This window comes from Artemia franciscana, chromosome 4, assembly GCF_032884065.1.
Source record: "Artemia franciscana chromosome 4, ASM3288406v1, whole genome shotgun sequence".
In the NCBI taxonomy this organism is placed as follows: Eukaryota; Metazoa; Arthropoda; class Branchiopoda; order Anostraca; family Artemiidae; genus Artemia; species Artemia franciscana.
In genome coordinates this window covers 58,180,644-58,198,458 of record NC_088866.1, presented here as the reverse complement: position 1 = coordinate 58,198,458, position 17,815 = coordinate 58,180,644, and the positions used below count along the sequence as shown (strand labels likewise).

Sequence of the window (17,815 nt, the reverse complement as noted above, 5' to 3'; positions counted from 1 at the left end):
AAAGTTAGAAAGAACTTGAAAAAGATGAAAGGTATTGGGAAGAAACCAAAACTTTCCAGGCTCAGAAATATCTGCTGAAAAAAATCCTAAAATAATATTGTGACGGTTTCGACTATTATATTTGTAAGCAGGTTTGAATTGTGAGCCAATCGCCTTTTTATTTGGAAATTTTGTGTGAAGTATGTTATGCAACATCAAACCAGTCACCAGTTAATGCACACCTTTACAGGGGGGAGGGGAGAGTGTGATAAAACACTAATTTCAAGAACCTCTGATGGTTATCCATTTCAGAACCCCTACGATGTTCCAGTGACCGGCCAGGGCTGGGGAAAAGGAGAAAGAAAAAGAAGGTACTTTCGGGTATCAAGCACTTTTACGTAATTTCCAAGAATTTTTTTCGTAAATAATTTTAGTGTCAAACTGAAAGTAAATAGCTTCTAACATTAAAGAATCAGCTTTGTGCTCAAATGAATTAATTTCACTTGTAGTTTTTTCGAAGCTTTTTTTTTCTTTCCAATTGCAAAAGCGAAAAGGCAGGGAAGTATAAAGGAGGGGGATATTAAACACTAGCGTGATAATTTTCGAGCATGGAAATTTCAGTGGAAGATCTTTTATGGTTTCAAGCTTTTCAAACAGTTCGTAGTAACAAACTGTAGTAAGGAGCGACCCGGCTCAATAGTAACCAAAACTCTAAAAACGGAATTTCGATCCTAAGAGACATATCAAAAGAATTAAATTTTAATTTTGATTTTAAATATATAAGTTTCATCAAGTTTAGTCCTACCCATCAAAAGTTACGAGCCTGAGAGAATTTGCGTTTTTTTTAGAAAATAGGGGAAAACACTCCCTAAAAGTCATAGAATCTTAACGAAAATCACACTATTAGATTCGGCGTATCAGAGAACCCTACTGTAGAAGTTTCAAGCTCCTATCTACAAAAATGTGGAATTTCGTATTTTTTTCCAGAAGGCAGATCACGGATGCGTGTTTGTTTGTTTTTTTTCCCCAGGGGTGATCGTATCGACCCAGTTGTCCTAGAATGTTGCGAGAGGGCTCATTCTAACAGAATGAAAAGTTCTAGTGCCCTTTTTAAGTGACCAAAAAATTGGAAGGCACCTAGGCCCCCTCCCACGCTAATTATTTTCCCAAAGTCAACGGATCAAGATTCTGAGATAGCCATTTTATTCAGCGTAGTCGAAAAACCTTATAACTATGTCTTTGGGGATGACTTACTCCCCCACAGTCCCCGTAGGAGGGGCTACAAGTTGCAAACTTTGACCAGTGCTTACATATAGTAATGCTTATTGGGAAGTGTATAGACGTTTGCAGGGGGATTTTTTGGTTGGGGGAGGGGTTGACAAGAGGGGGATATGTTGGGGGAAATTTCCATCGAGGAATTTGTCATGGAGGAAGAAAATTTCCATGAAGAGAGCGCAGGATTTTCTAGCATTATTAAAAAAAAAATGAAAAAATAAATACGAAAAGTTTTTTCAACTGGAAGTAAGGAGCAGCATTAAAACTTAAAACGAACAAACATTATTACGCATATGAGGGGCTCACCTCCTCCTAATACCTCGCTCTTTACGCTAAAGTATTTTTAGTAATTTCAACCATTTATTCTACGGATTTTGTGATTCAGGGGTCATTCTTAATGAATTGGGACAAAATTTAAGCTTTAGTGTAAAGAGCGAGGTACTGACGAGAGGGTGAACCCCCTCATATATGTAATAAAAACATGAGAATACAAAAGTTCTTTACGTAAGCTAATCTATAAGTTACGTAAATCTTTTACTAATAAAAAGATTCGTAAAAAATTAAAAGTTCGAGTTGCCTTTTTGATTAACCAAAAAATAGGAGGGCAACTAGGCTTCCTCCCCTGCTCTTTTTTTCTCAAAATCATTCGATCAAAATTATGAGAAGGCCATTTAGCCAAAAAAAAAAAAAAAAATGCAAATTTCGTTTTAATTATTCCTCTGTTGAGAGCCAAAATCAAAACATGCTTTGCTTCAAAAACGTTCAGGAATTAAATAAAAAAAACAAGTTTTTTTAACTGAAAGTAAGGAGCGACATTAAAACTTAAAACGAACAGAAATTACTTCGTATATGAAAGGGGCTGCTTCCTCATCAACGCCCCGCTCTTTACGCTAAAGTTTTTTACTGTTTTAAAAAGAAAAATTGAGAGAAAGAGTCAACCTTTAGCGTAAAGAGCGGGGCATTGATGAGGAAGAAGCCCCTTTCATACACGAAGTAATTTCTGTTCGTTTTAAGTTTTAATGTCACTCCTTACTTTCAGTTAAAAAAACTTTTTTTTTATTTAATACACTCCAGAAATGACGCTAAAATTGGATTTTGGCGCTGTAAGGCATTTCATGATGGTGTTGTCATGATGAAATTACGAAAAGTGTTTAAATGTGAATATTTGTTTTCAAATAACATCAAACAGTTCTCTACGATATTCTAATGCCTTACCAGTGCTGGAGAAATTAAACTGAAAAAGGTAAACTTATCAGTGTTTCCGGCTCTTTTTACAAGTTTTCAAATTTTTTTTCCGAAATAAGCTATTATTACTGATTAAAACAATATCAATCATTCCTGAATCTGCATATTCTTATACAAAATATTAAATTTTTGTTCTCCTGTTTTTTCCGCTGATCTGCATTAAAATTTCAGAGCATGAACAAATATGTTTTCCCACCAAGAAAGCCTTAATCAGGAAACAAATGTGGTTGTTTTCTCCTTAACATCATTTTTTATTTGTAATTTTGTCAACAGTGAAACAGAACTCTTTTTAATAAATAACCTCAATATGCATCTCTTTAAACAAACAAGCAATTACAACAAAATATAATATGATAAGATTCTTTAGTAAAATGATGGATCAATTTTCATCTATATTCAAGGTCATAACACGACGAGGGACAATATGTCTTCAACCATACAGAAGGTAAAAATTATGCAGATTTTCAATCTATTTAATTATGTTTTTTCGCTGCAAAATTTTGTCTAAAATTTAAAGAGCTAATTTTAATTCCCAAGTAGAAAATCCAAAGAAGACTTTACAAATATTACTTTTATTAACCACTAAAAAAAACGATGCCGTTTAAAAACGAGCATAAATTAGTTAATAATAAACTATTTTCGAAAAAACAAGTTGTCCATAATAAAGTAAAAAAAAAATATATTTGACCAAAGGTGAACAGAAACAAATTAATACAGTAATTCAAACTTAAAACGAATAAATAAGACCCAAAAGGGACAGAAATTACAACGAACAATCCAGTCAAACTTAAAATAAATAGAAATTTCCAAAGACAATGGTAAGACTAAGCCTTCTAAAGGCCAGAGCGTCATTTGCACTTTACTGGAAAAACAAAATACATTAAAAGAAATTATTTTTCAATTTCTATCTGTATAAAAATCGAATGTGCGTCTATGTTTCTGTGTGTCTGCGCTTCCTATATGCATTGCTACACTGATCATCCGATCACCCAGGAACTTAAAAAAATTGTTGAGTACACTCTTGCTGACGTTTTAAGAATGAATCCTCCTACCCGCCTCCCCTCCTGCCGAAGGCCCTCTTACTCTTTCGAATACTTTTCGCGTTCACTGAAATCGGAGACCCCTACAAATGCTCGGCAGTTACTTCCGTTCCCACTATCGACATTTTCTGGACATTAATTATCCAATAACGCCCAACGGGTAGGTTAAATATCATAACCTGATTTTCAGATACTTCTAAATTTAAAAATACGATCGTTATTTCACATACGGGGAAAATTTTCCAGGGAGAACTGTCAGGGGGGGATCTTCAGCAATTGGGAAAGATTTTTGCTGGGCAGAATTTCCATCGAGTGGAATTTTCCACGGACGAATTTTCCGCAGGAGGGATAATTTTCAGGCTAGAAAACTGTCCGCGGGTTTTTTTTTCAAATACTTTTAGATTTAAGAATATGATCGTTATTAATACGCTGTGGGCATTTTCTGGGGTCAGCTCAAAACACTTAGGTGGCATTAGCTCTTCTCCTGTTTGTTGTGGTCTCTGTTCGTTTTAAGTTTAGCTTGATTCTTTTTTCCCCAAACAAATTGCGAAGGAGCTATAGTTTATTTTCGTTTTTGGTCTCATTTATTCATTGATAGTAATTCATGTACAGGACAATTGGAACAGACTCGACCTTGCTCTTCTGTGAACAGCAACGTGGGGTCAAAGTTTGTCTTTATTTGAGGAGTTTTAGGGCTTGTAACTAAGAAAAATAAAAAAATCCTTTATTTAAATTTTAATAATTTAAAAATTAATGCGCTTTTAAACCATTTTCTTATTTAATTATAAAATCTTCAACAATTCTTATTCACCTATATTGGCTTCACTTTTTGGTTTTACTCTTTTCAATTTGACACCCAGACGTTTTAAATTTTATTTTTATATTTAAAGTAAGGTATCCTTAAAGAAAGGATTTCCTTTAATGCAATCAAAATGCAACAAAGAAACGGAAAAGAAAATGGCGAAAAAATGAATAAAGAAAAGTGGGTCAGCTTTTCCCGCTTCACAACATTTCGGTGCTTCAATAAGATCAACTCTAAATGACAGTTTATGACAGTCGAGTGCGATTGGATGGCAATTTTAACCCAAATACTGAAAAAAATGTGTATTCCTTGAAAAAAGTATATTTCTTAAACATTGAGCGGCAATAGATAATTTCGACTTTAAAAGTTTTAGAGGCCTGTAAATATTATTTGTTTTTATTATTTTTATTATTTTTGTGTATGGGTTTATCAGCTTTGAAACACACACACATATTACATACATAAACATACATTGGTTTTTCACATTTTGTAGTTTAAACAGGCTTTATAAGGAGGGGTGTGAACATAAGGTACAGATCAAGAAATAAAAAATAAAAAGTCACTGGAAAATCATAAAATTTTGATATTTCAAAGGCAGAGATAGGTTCAAAGGTCTCCTGCATACCCGGAGCCCAATGGGTTTATTATTTTATTTGATAGGGAGGAGGGGAAGAGGCGTTTATCCCGAAAGCCCATTTCTAGCTCTAAGATTTTCTATTTTTCTCCAGTTATCTTTGAGATATACCTTTATTTTATTAACATCTTCCTTTCAGAAGAGCTGATAAACTGCAATTTTACCTAATTCGTTATGGTAAGTCATAGTTCTGTAGAAGTCATAATAAGGAATTAATGAACATTAGGATTTTGCTCATTTGTGTGACATGAGGAGTGAGCCATGGGTTGAGGATATTGCAAGGAAGTAACTAGATTTTGAGTAATTAGATTTTTATTTATCCTCTTTTTCAACCTAACAGTCTTCACTGTTACTAGCTTTATTTTATTAGCATGTTTCCTTAGAAGAAGCTGCTAAACTGCAATTTTGCCTAATTCTTAATTGTAGTAAGAGTCGTAATAATGACACTGAAAGAAAATTAGGATTTGGCTCATTTGTGTTACATTAGGAGTCAGCTATGCCTTGAGGACATTGCAATTATTTTACGACCTTCAAAAAAATAATAGATGAATTTCAGAAATTATTTCTGCCTTCTGGTCTACTGTCTGTTACTAGGAGTGATTAAAATAATGCTTTGGGAGATAAAAATAAGATTTTAACTTTTAGAACCACAATTCCTGAATTATTCATAAGATTTGAGGTCGTTTAGATCTACTAAATATTCTCTTTTGAATATTGTTCGAACGGCACACAGTGCTTCAGAGCCGTAGGGTAAAACTCAAGCACAAGTCCAGGGGCACCTCAAGGCTCCTCAATTCCAAAACTGTATTATTTGTTACATGTTTATCTTCAGAGTTGTCTCTTATGGAATTTTCCGACGATTATATACCCCCCCCCCCCGCCACCAAAAACTAACCTCCTTAGTGTATGCTTATATAAGGGCATCTCCAAGATTGTGAGCAACTAATAAAACTAATGAACTGCGAACTCTGGCGGCTTGGACAAATTTATTCTCATTTCGGCTGCACTTGAAGTTGCACTTAAGGTTACACTTAATCTTGTAAATAAGTCATAAAATCGCAAGATGTGATGCCGACAGTTCTCCAAACCTCGTCACCCTTAATCTCATTTTTAGAAAAAATATTTCTCGAGGGAAAAAAAATCGTAGAAGGAGATGGGTAATCGAAACTACATATTAGAATCTTATCAGAACGAAATAATCAGGATATCAACAACAAATAAACTCAACAGCTTTATTGTAGCAGATAAATAACTTTTTATTAAGCATCGTAGTGTATATATTACTTTAGAACTGTCTTAGCAAAATACAGCAATATAATAGGTATTACCTGAAGGGCTATACACTCTCCACCAGCTGGTTTACGTCTTGAAACGTCACGTTTTATAACACTCGTGGTATACTTTTACCACACAGGAGGGCCAATTAGTTAGGGGAGAGTAAAAGGGCAATTGATTCCTGAAATTTTAAACAATAATTTTTTTTTGTAATTTCCTTGAAGAAATAAAAAAAAACAATGATTTTATTCCCAGCAATTCCAGTGCGCGTAAATATTATCATGTAGTACATAATATATGTTAATGAATTTCTAGCTACTGACCAGAAGATGTTCTAGGGGAGTTTCCAAAGAATGTTTCAGAAAAAAGTTTAACTGCATCGAAAAATAAATTTAATAATTTTGAGTTTCCAACTATAACAACTATTAAGATACAACTAAGAAAAAACGGAATAATGTAGGCAAGGTGGCCAAAATTTTAAAAACCAAATTCAGCGATTTGCCCTTCAACATAAGATATGACGGACTTTTTCTCTTCATTAACGGATATTGATGTCAGAAGAATGAAGTTGAGAATGTTTTTTATATTCAATATTCTATTAAAATATTCGCCAAAGAAGTAGCATGAGAATAAAACCACTGAAATTATTTTAATGAGCTTCAGGTGCATTTTTGGCAAAAGCAACAGGCCTTATAATATTATTGCTGGCATTTTTTTCATTTTTTTTGCAAAATTTTGTAAAACAACAGCATCCGTTGTTTGCAATTTTCCGTTACGCTAGACTTCACCACTAATTCTCCCACGGTATTCAATTGCTGAAAATTTGAATATTCCGAGATGAGGAAGCAGAAACAAGCTTAATGCCTCTAGGAATGACGACATTTTGTGATACAGGCAAGATTTTGGTTTCTCCACAGCCAATTCGAATTCTTCCTAGCTCGTAATGCCAAAAATTTTGGAAAAGGGGTCTAAATCGACCCCTTTGAACTCTTCTTCTCGAACAAACGTGCATTAAATTAAAAACGTGCATTAAAATAATAAACGTGCATTAATGATTGAAGTAACAATTTGAATTAGGATCGAACCGCATTTGCAGTACAGCTTTTTTTTTATAGACAGCAGCTCAACCGTACACCTGAAGATATTCTGAAGCAATTGCTCAATTATTTATCATATTAGACTTCATATAGAATTAAGTTAAAATAATAATTAACTTCAAATGGAGTTACAGTACTTATGTTTACTCTATAGTAATCTGAAGTCTCTCTAAATCGATGATAACAAGGACTCATTTTTCGATCTAGGATTTTCTGTTTTACAAATCAAAGTAAATTAGTATAAGGATCAAATATTGGAGTTATTTCAATTTTTACACATTTTGAGATACATTTTTTAAATAAAGCTCAGGGCGTAGGAGTAAATAGAAAAAAGATAACTAAAAACTACGAATTTCAGTCAAAGCCAGGCATCTTATAAATCATGCAAGTTATGAAGTTAAATATGCAGCTTGAATGCTATGAACACATTTTTTCAGAAAGTTTGCAATACTTTATTTGAATACCATAAGCTCAAATTTATCAGTTACAAAATTTTATGAATTCGATTACAGATTTTACAAAAACATATACACGGAAGGATTAACCGACAATTTTTGGCGCTAAAGTCGTGCAAAAAAAGTGCTGCTACTTTAAACATTTTGTTTTGTTTTGAATAAAAATTTTCTTGCTAGAGGGTCCTATGAGCCATGATCAGCCAGCGTACGCCCACGTTCCAGGCATCAGAGTATATGGCATGATGTGCGTCACTGGAGGACGAAGGGCTGTTTTAAAAAGAAAGCTAAGACCCAGACAAAAAAGACTAGCAGATCTTCATTTAGCACAACTAGGTAAGAATTTCTAATTATGTTCATTTGCTTTAAATACCAAGGATAGTGAAAGTGAAACCTGATTCTTTGAATTGGTTAAGTAGAAAATTTACACAGTCATATGTATCTCGAAAAATTTGGAAAAATCAGGGAATTAATTTTTAAAAAACTTTAATAAGCAATTACGTAATTTTTGATAGTAGGGTAACGGGTGCCAAACTAAATAAAAAAATGACAGTGTGGATAAAAAGTCAACAAAAAACATACTAAAAATATATGGGACCAAAAAGGGGAAGAAGGTGCGGCTTAGCTCAAAAGTTATAGTAGTTTTTGATAATGAGAAGATTGTTTAACTTTTCAAGGACAAAAAGCGTTGTCAAATTCAAGTAATTAGTTTTGCTTAGTAATTTCTAGGTTCAAAAGTACAACACTGATGAAAATGTGATACTGCCCTAATAATTTAATAATTTCGAAACAAGCAAAGGAAAAATCTGTGAAAATCGTGGTTTTCAGGCATGATTAAACCTAAGATGGTTGCAGCGGCCAAAAAATATTTTAGTGTCCTCCAATACACAGGATTTCTTAAATAAAACTGTATACGAATGTTAAACTGTAAGTAATATATTACTTTTTTTTCAATATTGATAGTACAGAACTTGCTTGGTGAAAACCCAAGTAGCTCCTTAATCAAAATGCCAGATCTGCAACTCCTTGGGATTTTCCCAGGATTTTAGGATTATGGTTTTGAGCTTTGGACCTTTGGAAAAGCATATATGCTAATCATCGCTCCCTGAAAATTCTATCAAGTGGATGAATTATTTTTACTACCTCTTAGGATTTCTGTTAAGCCCCAAATGGTCAATTTTGACATACTGTTAAATCCTCAGAAGCAGCCCTTCAAAATTCTCTCAAAAATAGTACAATTTTGTACAAAAATAGGTACAAGGGTAATTTATAGTAATTTTGTTTAGAATATTCATAACTTCTGACGGATTATATGAAAAAAAACTTCGGGATAGCAATAAGCGTAACAACACTAGTTTTTTGAACCCCGCTTAAGCTATCCCTTGCAAAACCAAAAAACATAGAAAGCTCATTATATGGTAGTTTTTGCAAAATGTGATGGTAAAAATATTTTTAGGCTTAGCATCCCTCCCCCTTGGAAAAACTTTCTACAACTTCACAACCATAAAGGTTCCAGTGGGTGCACACGGTGGTAATGCTTTTCAATGCATACCGATTTTACACCTGTATATATCGGACAAAATTGGCTAGTTAAGGAGTTGTTTGGCTTTCGACACATTTTTGGGCCAATAATAACTGCATTATCAAATTCAAGTTGACATCGCTATCGACCAATCTTGTAAAGCAAGGATTCAGCCAAAGACAAAAAGAACCTGTTTATTGGATTTAAAATAAGTGAGGTGACCGCCCTGCAAGATAAGCGACTTTCACATTACATGCGTAATTTTGTATGCTACCTGGTTAAGTTACGGTACATTAACTACAGCCTTTCATACTTAAATAAGTTCTTTCACACTAGGCTAACGTAAAAAATTCCATAAAACATCATAATCATCGTCTAAAATCCTTACAATCCCCATAAGCAAAATACTCAAAATACGGAATGAAAGTGGGGATTCAAGCTCTGATCAAACACGAAAGGCTTTCTAGGAAAGGTTTATCATCTACTACCAGAACCTACTAATCGTTTTAGGGATTCCATTTTGTTATTGCTATACTGAATTAAAGTATACTACTGAAGCAAGTCCAATTTCTACCAACGATGTGTAGTAAGCTTGAAACTTTTGTTTTTCTTTTTTAAGGTTTTTGAATTGTTGTAATCCCTTATCAAAATACCGAATCATCAACTGTAATAATTGCAAATCTTAGTTTTTTGGGCCTTGTTATTGACATTATATAACTCGCTGCGTTTAAAATTGTAAGCTTTATCACGTAGCGGGTGGATTTTACCTAACAAAAAACAACTAACTTTAAAATTTTTCAGGTTTTTTTTCTGGTTTGAATTAAAACATTAAAATTATTGCTCAGACACCGTAAATATGTTTGCAGTTTTAACAATAACTTCAGCAATTCTGAACTGAACTTAAAAATTTTTTCAACTTTTCATGTTTTAAAAAGACATTGCTTATACTTGTAAGAAACAAAATTCGGTAATAATATTTTTCTAACAACGATTTCTACTAGGGTTCAAACTTCCAATTTTCTTTTTTAAGGCCTTTGAATTGTTGTAACCCCTTGTTAAAATATATACAAATATTTTTGCAATTACCCGTTTTTGCTCTTTACGCAATTTAATGTCTTTCCATACTGACCTTTTCAAAGATATTTGACTATTACTGCAATTCCGATTTCTAACAAGGATTTCTACTAGAATTCAAACTTTTGTTTTCTTTTTTAAGGTTTTTGATTTGTTGTCATATCTTGTAAAAAATTATATAAATATTTTTGCAATTACCATTTTTTTACTCTTTAAGCAATTTAAGGTAAACTTATCCGTGCATAAAAATCTTCAATTTTCCCAATAGCGATAAATTCACTCTTGTAGTGGGGGGAGGGAGAATGATATAATTCATCAATCTTTTCGTTTTCTTTTTAAGGCTTTTGAATTGTTGTAATCCCTTGTCAAAATATATGCAAATATTTTTGCAATTGCCAGTTTTTTTCCTCTTTAAGCAATTTAATATAATCTTCTGCATGAACGGCACGCGGCACGCTTCTATGTATGAATTCTCATTGTTGCTTGTCTTCTTACCGCAGACAATATGCTATCTTTTGATATTGCAGTCTTTTCAAATGTATTTGATTATTAAATCAAGACCGATTTCTAACAACGATATCTACTAAGCTTCAAACTTTTGATTTTCTTTTTTAAGGTTTTTGAATTGTTGTAATCCCTTGTTAAAATATATACAAATATTTTCGCAATTACCAGCCACCAGCCACCATATATGGATTCTCATTGTCGCTTGTCGTCTAACCGCAGACCATTTGCTGTATTTTCATACTAATTTTTTTTTAAACATATTTGATTATTAAAGCTTGTTCGATTTTTAAAAACGATTTCAACTGAGCTTCAAACTTTTGGTTTTCTTTTTTAAGGTTTTGCAATCGTTTGAATACCTTTTTAAAATATATACAAATATTTTTGCAATTACCAGTTTCTTAATCTTTCCACAATTTAATGTCGTTTCATACTAATGCTGTTCAAAGATTTTTGATTATTGAAGCTCATTTTTCCACAATTAAGGCTCTTAACGAATTTTTTCAGGTTTCTGACCTATCTAGATCGTTTTTTATGCGAGAATATCCCAAGATATCAATTTTCGCGAAAAAATTTGGGGTCGCTTTCGAGAGAAAATAAACAATTATTGCTTGTTTATAAAGACAATGGACGTTAGAAACTAAAACTATTTCAAACGTGACCATATCCTTGGCTTGCCACGGCACAAAGCATATAGTACCAGTACATCATCAGATAAAAGTCATAAAACGGTCACTCGGCTCCAGCTACATAAAGATGTTCCAGGTTTTCGACAAGGTTATATTTCTGCGCTGGTGGTGCCTGCAACACCCTGGGTTGCGATGCCAACAGCCTTCCGAAGTACCAGCGTACGGTAAGCTTTCATATTCACTGAAGGGTTTAATTGTAAGATTTACAAAGTGGGATCATCGAGTAGGGCGTTATAAAATCTTTCAGAGAAAAGAGTGATTCCCAGCTTTCTTGCACGGAAGGTTCTTACCCAATCGAGGTTGGTGTTCCAAGAGAGACCTGCGGAGAACTGGATTCTCAGAAGACGAAGCTCATATCTTCAGTTGCTCTGGACCAGCAAAAGCCTATGCTAAATACTCATATTATAGATTCTGAAGTAAGGTTTAATATCTTAGTGGTTAATTTTATTTATTTGAGTAAAAAAATACTTAAAAAATAGTGTAGTCAAATCTTAAATAGTCATCTGGGTTGCAGCGGTAGCTAGAAACCTAGTAAGGGATGATCACGTCCAATACTAAGAAATACAATAGCCCACAACTCTTAAAAAAAAGTATCAGATCAAAACAAAAAGTATTCAATTAGAACTGCCTTGTCCGAAACCGCTATATAGGAAACTTACCGTTAATTGCCTTGACTGACGTGGAAAATCTACTGGCTTGAAAAACAAGAAAATTTGCTTGAACTGCAATATTCTTCATCGCCATCTTTTTTGTCCCGTTCTTCTTCATCAGCTAGTGGGGCACTAGAACATCAAAGAGAACTTTTTAATGGCTCATTTAAAATGAAATTGCCACATCTATTGCCTTTTGTAATAAAAAAAAAAAATGAAATATTTTTACAAAAAAACTTTATGTACATGCTTGGTGCATGACACCATAATCATAGGCTGTAGCCACATATGACGTAATAAGTAAATGAAACATTTATAAACGCCTATCTTTCGAATTGTAAATTATGGTGGCAGTTATAATAAGGAACAAACTCTAGCCCATAGTAGCTGTAATATATATATATATATATATATATATATATATATATATATATATATATATATATATATATATATATATATATATATATATATATATATATATATATATATATATATTCATATGCACGATGATGCAAAATAATTATTCTTTGACAAGGTATTATAGTAAGTGAAGCAGCTTAACTTTGTATAGGCTGGTATAGTTGTATAAAAGATCGGTATGGTTATTACGAAAAAGGCTGGCTACAAAACTATTTACCAGTTGTCCTTATGTCTGGTACCCACAACATTGTATCTTACTTTGTAATAAGTAAGAGTCCATAATCTCTAGCAAATCAATAATCTGAAAACAATTAAGTGATACTACGCGACAGGTACCTGAAGGTTAGTGAGTATTTCAGATCAGTAACCTCCCTTACAAATAGTAACAATTATAGTAAACAATTGTTGCCTTTACTCCGCCGCTAGTAAATGTCTATTCGATATAGTACTAGGTCACAAAAAGGGGGGTGAGGTTGAATTCCTCTTCAAGGATCCTCCTTATGAAGGACTTGAAAAAGTAAGAGACCAAATTAAACTTAGTTTCCGACCCTTTCCCCAGGTTTGGCTGATTAGTGTTTAAATTGCACCTCTTATATTTCAGGTCTTCCAGAAATCCCAGAAATGGAATTACAACGTCTGGTTAAAAGTCTAGAATGAACACTATAGACAAAAAGAAAACAACAAGTAAAGAAAAAGCATCTTCAGTGATGGTTAAAAATTCAAAAGTGCGCATCGATGTTGACCTAAAACAGCTGAGTGCATCTCTAAACATTTTTGTTTACATAACCAAAACTGTGCTAAAGAACTGTGTGTTTATATAAGTGATCAACATGTAAATACAGTACAACTAATCGTTTGATATTTATTATATTTAACAATTAAATAAATTAATAAAATAATTTTTCAATAATTTTCTGCCTGGAAAAAAGACAAAAAACAAGAGAGTGAGGTAATAGGAAAACTGAAAACGTGGTAACAGACATGATAAACAGAAAGCAAAGGGATTTATGGGACTATCACTACATTTTTGGGGAAGGAATTGAGCCCTCTCTTCATTCGTACAAGGGAAGGAAGGAATTCAGCCCCCCCCCCCCTGCATTCGTACAAGGGAAGTTGCTTTCCACTGTCATATATGACAGGAAAAACCTTCCAGCAGAAGTAATGTCAAAAATACCACAATAAATTTCCATGAAGCTAGCTAAAGCTGCATCTGAGGACAAAAGGGAATCCCAGTCCATTCCAATTAGCTACATTGATATAATTTAAATAGAAAAATGACTAATTTGATCGTAGTTATAAATTTTTTACTAAGACGGGAACCAGGAATCGAAATTATAGTTTGATATATACTGTATTTGATAGTTGATTCAATTATTAAAACAATGAAACAGTTCGTGGTAACGAACTGTAAGTAAGGAGCGACCCGGCTCAATAGTAACCGAAAATCTAAACACGAAGTTTTGACAATATAGATAAATCAAAAGAATTGGATTTTTATGCTGATTTTAAATATACAAGTTTCATCAACTTTAGTCCTACCCATCAGAAGTTATGAGCCTGAGAAAATTCGCCTTATTTTCGAAAAAAAAGGGGAAACACGCGCTAAAAGCTGTAGAACCTTATTGAAAATTACATCATCAGATCCAGCGTATCAGAAAACCCAACTATAGAGTTTTCAAGCTCATATCTGCCAAAATGTGGAATTTTGTATTTTTTGCCAGAAGAAAGATAACGAATGCGTGTTTATTTGTTTTTTTCCCCAGGGGTGGGAGGATCTTTCCATGGAGGGATTTTTCATGGGGGAAGAGAATTTCCATGAAGGGGTCACTGGCAGCATTATTTAAAAAATAATTAGAGATTAAACTTAAAAAAAGTGTTTTTTCAGCTGAAAGTAAGGAGCAATATTAAAATTCAAAACGAAAAGAAATTATTACGTATATGAGGGGGTTCGACCCCTCGTCAATATCTCGCTCTTTGCGCTAAAGTGCTTTTAGCAATTTCAAAAGAGCTATTTATTCTAATTAAACGGCTTCTGGGATTCAGGGGGCATTCTTAAAGAATTGGAACCAAATTCAAACTTTAGCGTAAAGAGGGAGGCATTGACGAGGGGGTGAACCCTCTCATATTACGTACATGAGGAAGTTTCTTCCCCTCGTCAGTACCTTGCTTTTTACACTAAAGTTAGAATTTTGTTAAATAATGGCCGATGTTAACAACAATTTGTTTGTGTTGTTTTTCGGCCAATCTTAGCTTTTAATTTTATCTTAAGCAGCTTCTTAACTATGATTTTTATCAAACAGTTCGTGGTAACGAACTGTAGTAAGGAGCGACCTGGCTCAATATTAAACGAAACTCTAAAAAACGGAATTTCGATGCTAAAAGATATATCAAAAGAATTGGGTTTTTATGCTGATTTTAGATATATAAGTTTCATCAAATTTAGTCTTTGTCATCAAAAGTTAAGAGCCTGAGAAAATTTGCCTTATTTTGGAAAATAGGGGGTAACACCCCCTAAAAGTCATAGGATCTTAACGCAAAATCGCACCATCGCATTCAGCGTATCAGAGAACCCTATAGAAAAAATGTCATGGTCCAATCTACAAAAATGGGGAATTTCGTATTTTTTGCCAGAAGACAAATCACGGGTGCGTGTTTATTTGTTTTTTGTTTTTTTTTCCCAGGGGTCATCGTATCGACCAAGTGGTCCTAGAGCGTTGCAAGAGGGCTCATTCTAACGGAAATAAAAAGTTCTAGTGCCCTTTTTAAGTGACCAAAAAATTGGAGGGCACCTGGGCCCCCTCCCACGCTCATTTTTTCTCCAAAGTCAACGGATCAAAATTTTGAGATAGCCATTTTGTTCCGAATAGTCAAAAACCATAATAACTATGTCTTTGGGGATGACTTACCCCCCACAGTCCCTGGGAGAGGGGCTGCAAGTTACAAACTTTGACCAATGTTTACATACAGTAATAGTTACTGGGAAGTGTACCGACGTTATCAGGGGGATTTTTGTGGTTTGGGTGTGGGGTTCAGGGGAGGGGGCTATATGGGAGGATCTTTCCTTGGAGGAATATTTCATGGGGGAAGAGAAATTCAATGCAAAGGGCGCAGGACTTTCTAGCATTACTATAAAAAAACAATGAAAATATAAACATGAAAAAGTTTTTTTTTCAATTGAAAGTAAGGAGAAGCATTAAAACTTAAAACGAACAGAGATTATTACGCATATGAGGGATTCTAAAAAAAACTTTAGCATAAAGAGCGAGGTATTTAGGAGGAGATAAATACTTCGCTCTTTATGCTAAAAATTTTTTAAGTAATTTCAACTATTTATTCTAGGCCTTTCTGATTCAGGGGTCATTCTCAAAGAATTGGGACAAAACAAGATTTAGTGTGAAGAGCAAGGTATTAACGAGGGGACCAACCCTTTCATATATATAATCAAAAATATAAGTATATAAAAGTTTGTTACGTAAGTTAATTCTTAAGTTACGTATTTTTTTACTAATAAAAACATTCGTTAAAAATTAAAAGATCTAGTTGCCTTTTTAAGTAACCGAAAAATTGGAGGGCAACTAGGCCTCCTTCCCCACCCCTTGTTTCTCAAATCGTCTGATCAAAACTAAGAGAAAGCCATTTAGCCAAAAAAAGAATTAATATGCAAATTTCATTTTAATAATTTATGTACGGAGAGTCAAAATCAGACATGCATTAATTCAAAAACTTTCAGAAATTAAATTAAAAAAAACAAGTTTTTTGAAATGAAAGTAAGGAGCGACATTAAAACTTAAAACGAACAGAAATTACTCCGTATATGAAAGGGGCTTTTCCTCCTCGACACCCCGCTCCTTGCGCTAAAGTTTGATTCTTTCTCGCAACTCTACTTTTTAAAACAATAAAAACTTTAGCGTAAGGAGCGGGGTGTCGAGGGGGAAAAGCCCCTTTCAATACGGAGTAATTTCTGTTCGTTTTAAGTTTTATTGTCGCTCCTTACTTTCATTTCAAAAAACTTGTTTTTTTTATTTAATGTGATAATAAACCGAAGATATTGTATGTTTTTGGCTTGTGGTGGTTATTAAATAAAAAAGAACAACTTTTTTCCAACTGAAAGTAAGAAACAACATTACAACTTAAAATGAACAGAAATTATTACGTATATAATAATATAATAATATTTATTTCTAACCCACTTACATCAAAAAGATAAATAGTGGAGTAAAAACTTGAAGAACAACAGAAAACAAATAACAAAAAAACGAGAGTCAACAATAGACATTAATCATACAAACGGATCAGACCGTGGTGAGGCGACAAACGCCGATACGCCGTTTCTGAGAGCTTTTTGTGTAGATCAGTCAGCTTCTCAGTAATGTTCGGAAGATGGAACTTTTTTATTATCTTTCGATTCTTATACCACAGAGGAAGATAGAGAAAAAATTTACAGAAACGGAAATAAGAGGATCGAATATCGCTAATGTCTTTTTTCTTAAATATAGGGTAAAGCCCAGAAAGGTAAAGAACAGAATGATCGGAAAAAGTAGAATAAAGCTTACCAAGGGCAATACGATTGTATTTCCCTCGATTGGCTACAATTTTAGAGTAACCAATCTGGATTTTCACTCTAGCATCCCAGACAGCACGCTCCCGAAGAGTTTTAAGATTTTTTGTAAGTGTAATACCCAACCACCGGATCGAATCTACATGAGGGATAGAAAAATTTTGAAAAATTAGAGGCCTAGGAGAAGAGGGAACATTGAAAGAAAGATACTCACATTTATCAACATTAAGCAAAAGACCGATTTTAGTAAAAGAAGAAGAAACTTTATGAACCATCTGCGATAGACTGAGTTTAGACCGGCTAATTAGAAGAATGTCATCAGCATAAGCAAGGTAAGAAATATCACTCAAACCAACAAAACACATAGAAGAAATATTCTCAAGAATACCAGAGATACAAAATTTGAAAATACTAGGAGATAACACTCCACCCTGCCGTACGCCCCGACGAACAAGAACATTAGAAGATGAAAGGGCACCATTAGTTTTAATTCGAAGATAAGAATTACTATACCAAAACTTTAGAAGAAAAATAACTGAAAGGTTAATACCGTGACTATAAAGAGAGTAAAGAGCCTGACTATGTACAACGCTATC

General features: G+C 33.6%; 1 protein-coding gene across 1 annotated transcript in view; it reads left to right on the top strand.

Annotated features, from left to right (window-relative positions):
• LOC136026662 (uncharacterized) overlaps window positions 1–13,571 on the top strand; it is a 48,712-nt gene extending 35,141 nt beyond the window's left edge. The window contains exons 5-6 of the mRNA XM_065703400.1: window positions 7,980–8,135; window positions 13,263–13,571. Coding sequence (XP_065559472.1) covers window positions 7,980–8,135; window positions 13,263–13,318 — 212 coding nt within the window. The 3' untranslated portion in view covers window positions 13,319–13,571. The remainder of the gene's footprint in view (window positions 1–7,979; window positions 8,136–13,262) is intronic.
• Window positions 13,572–17,815: the final 4,244 nt, after the last annotated feature.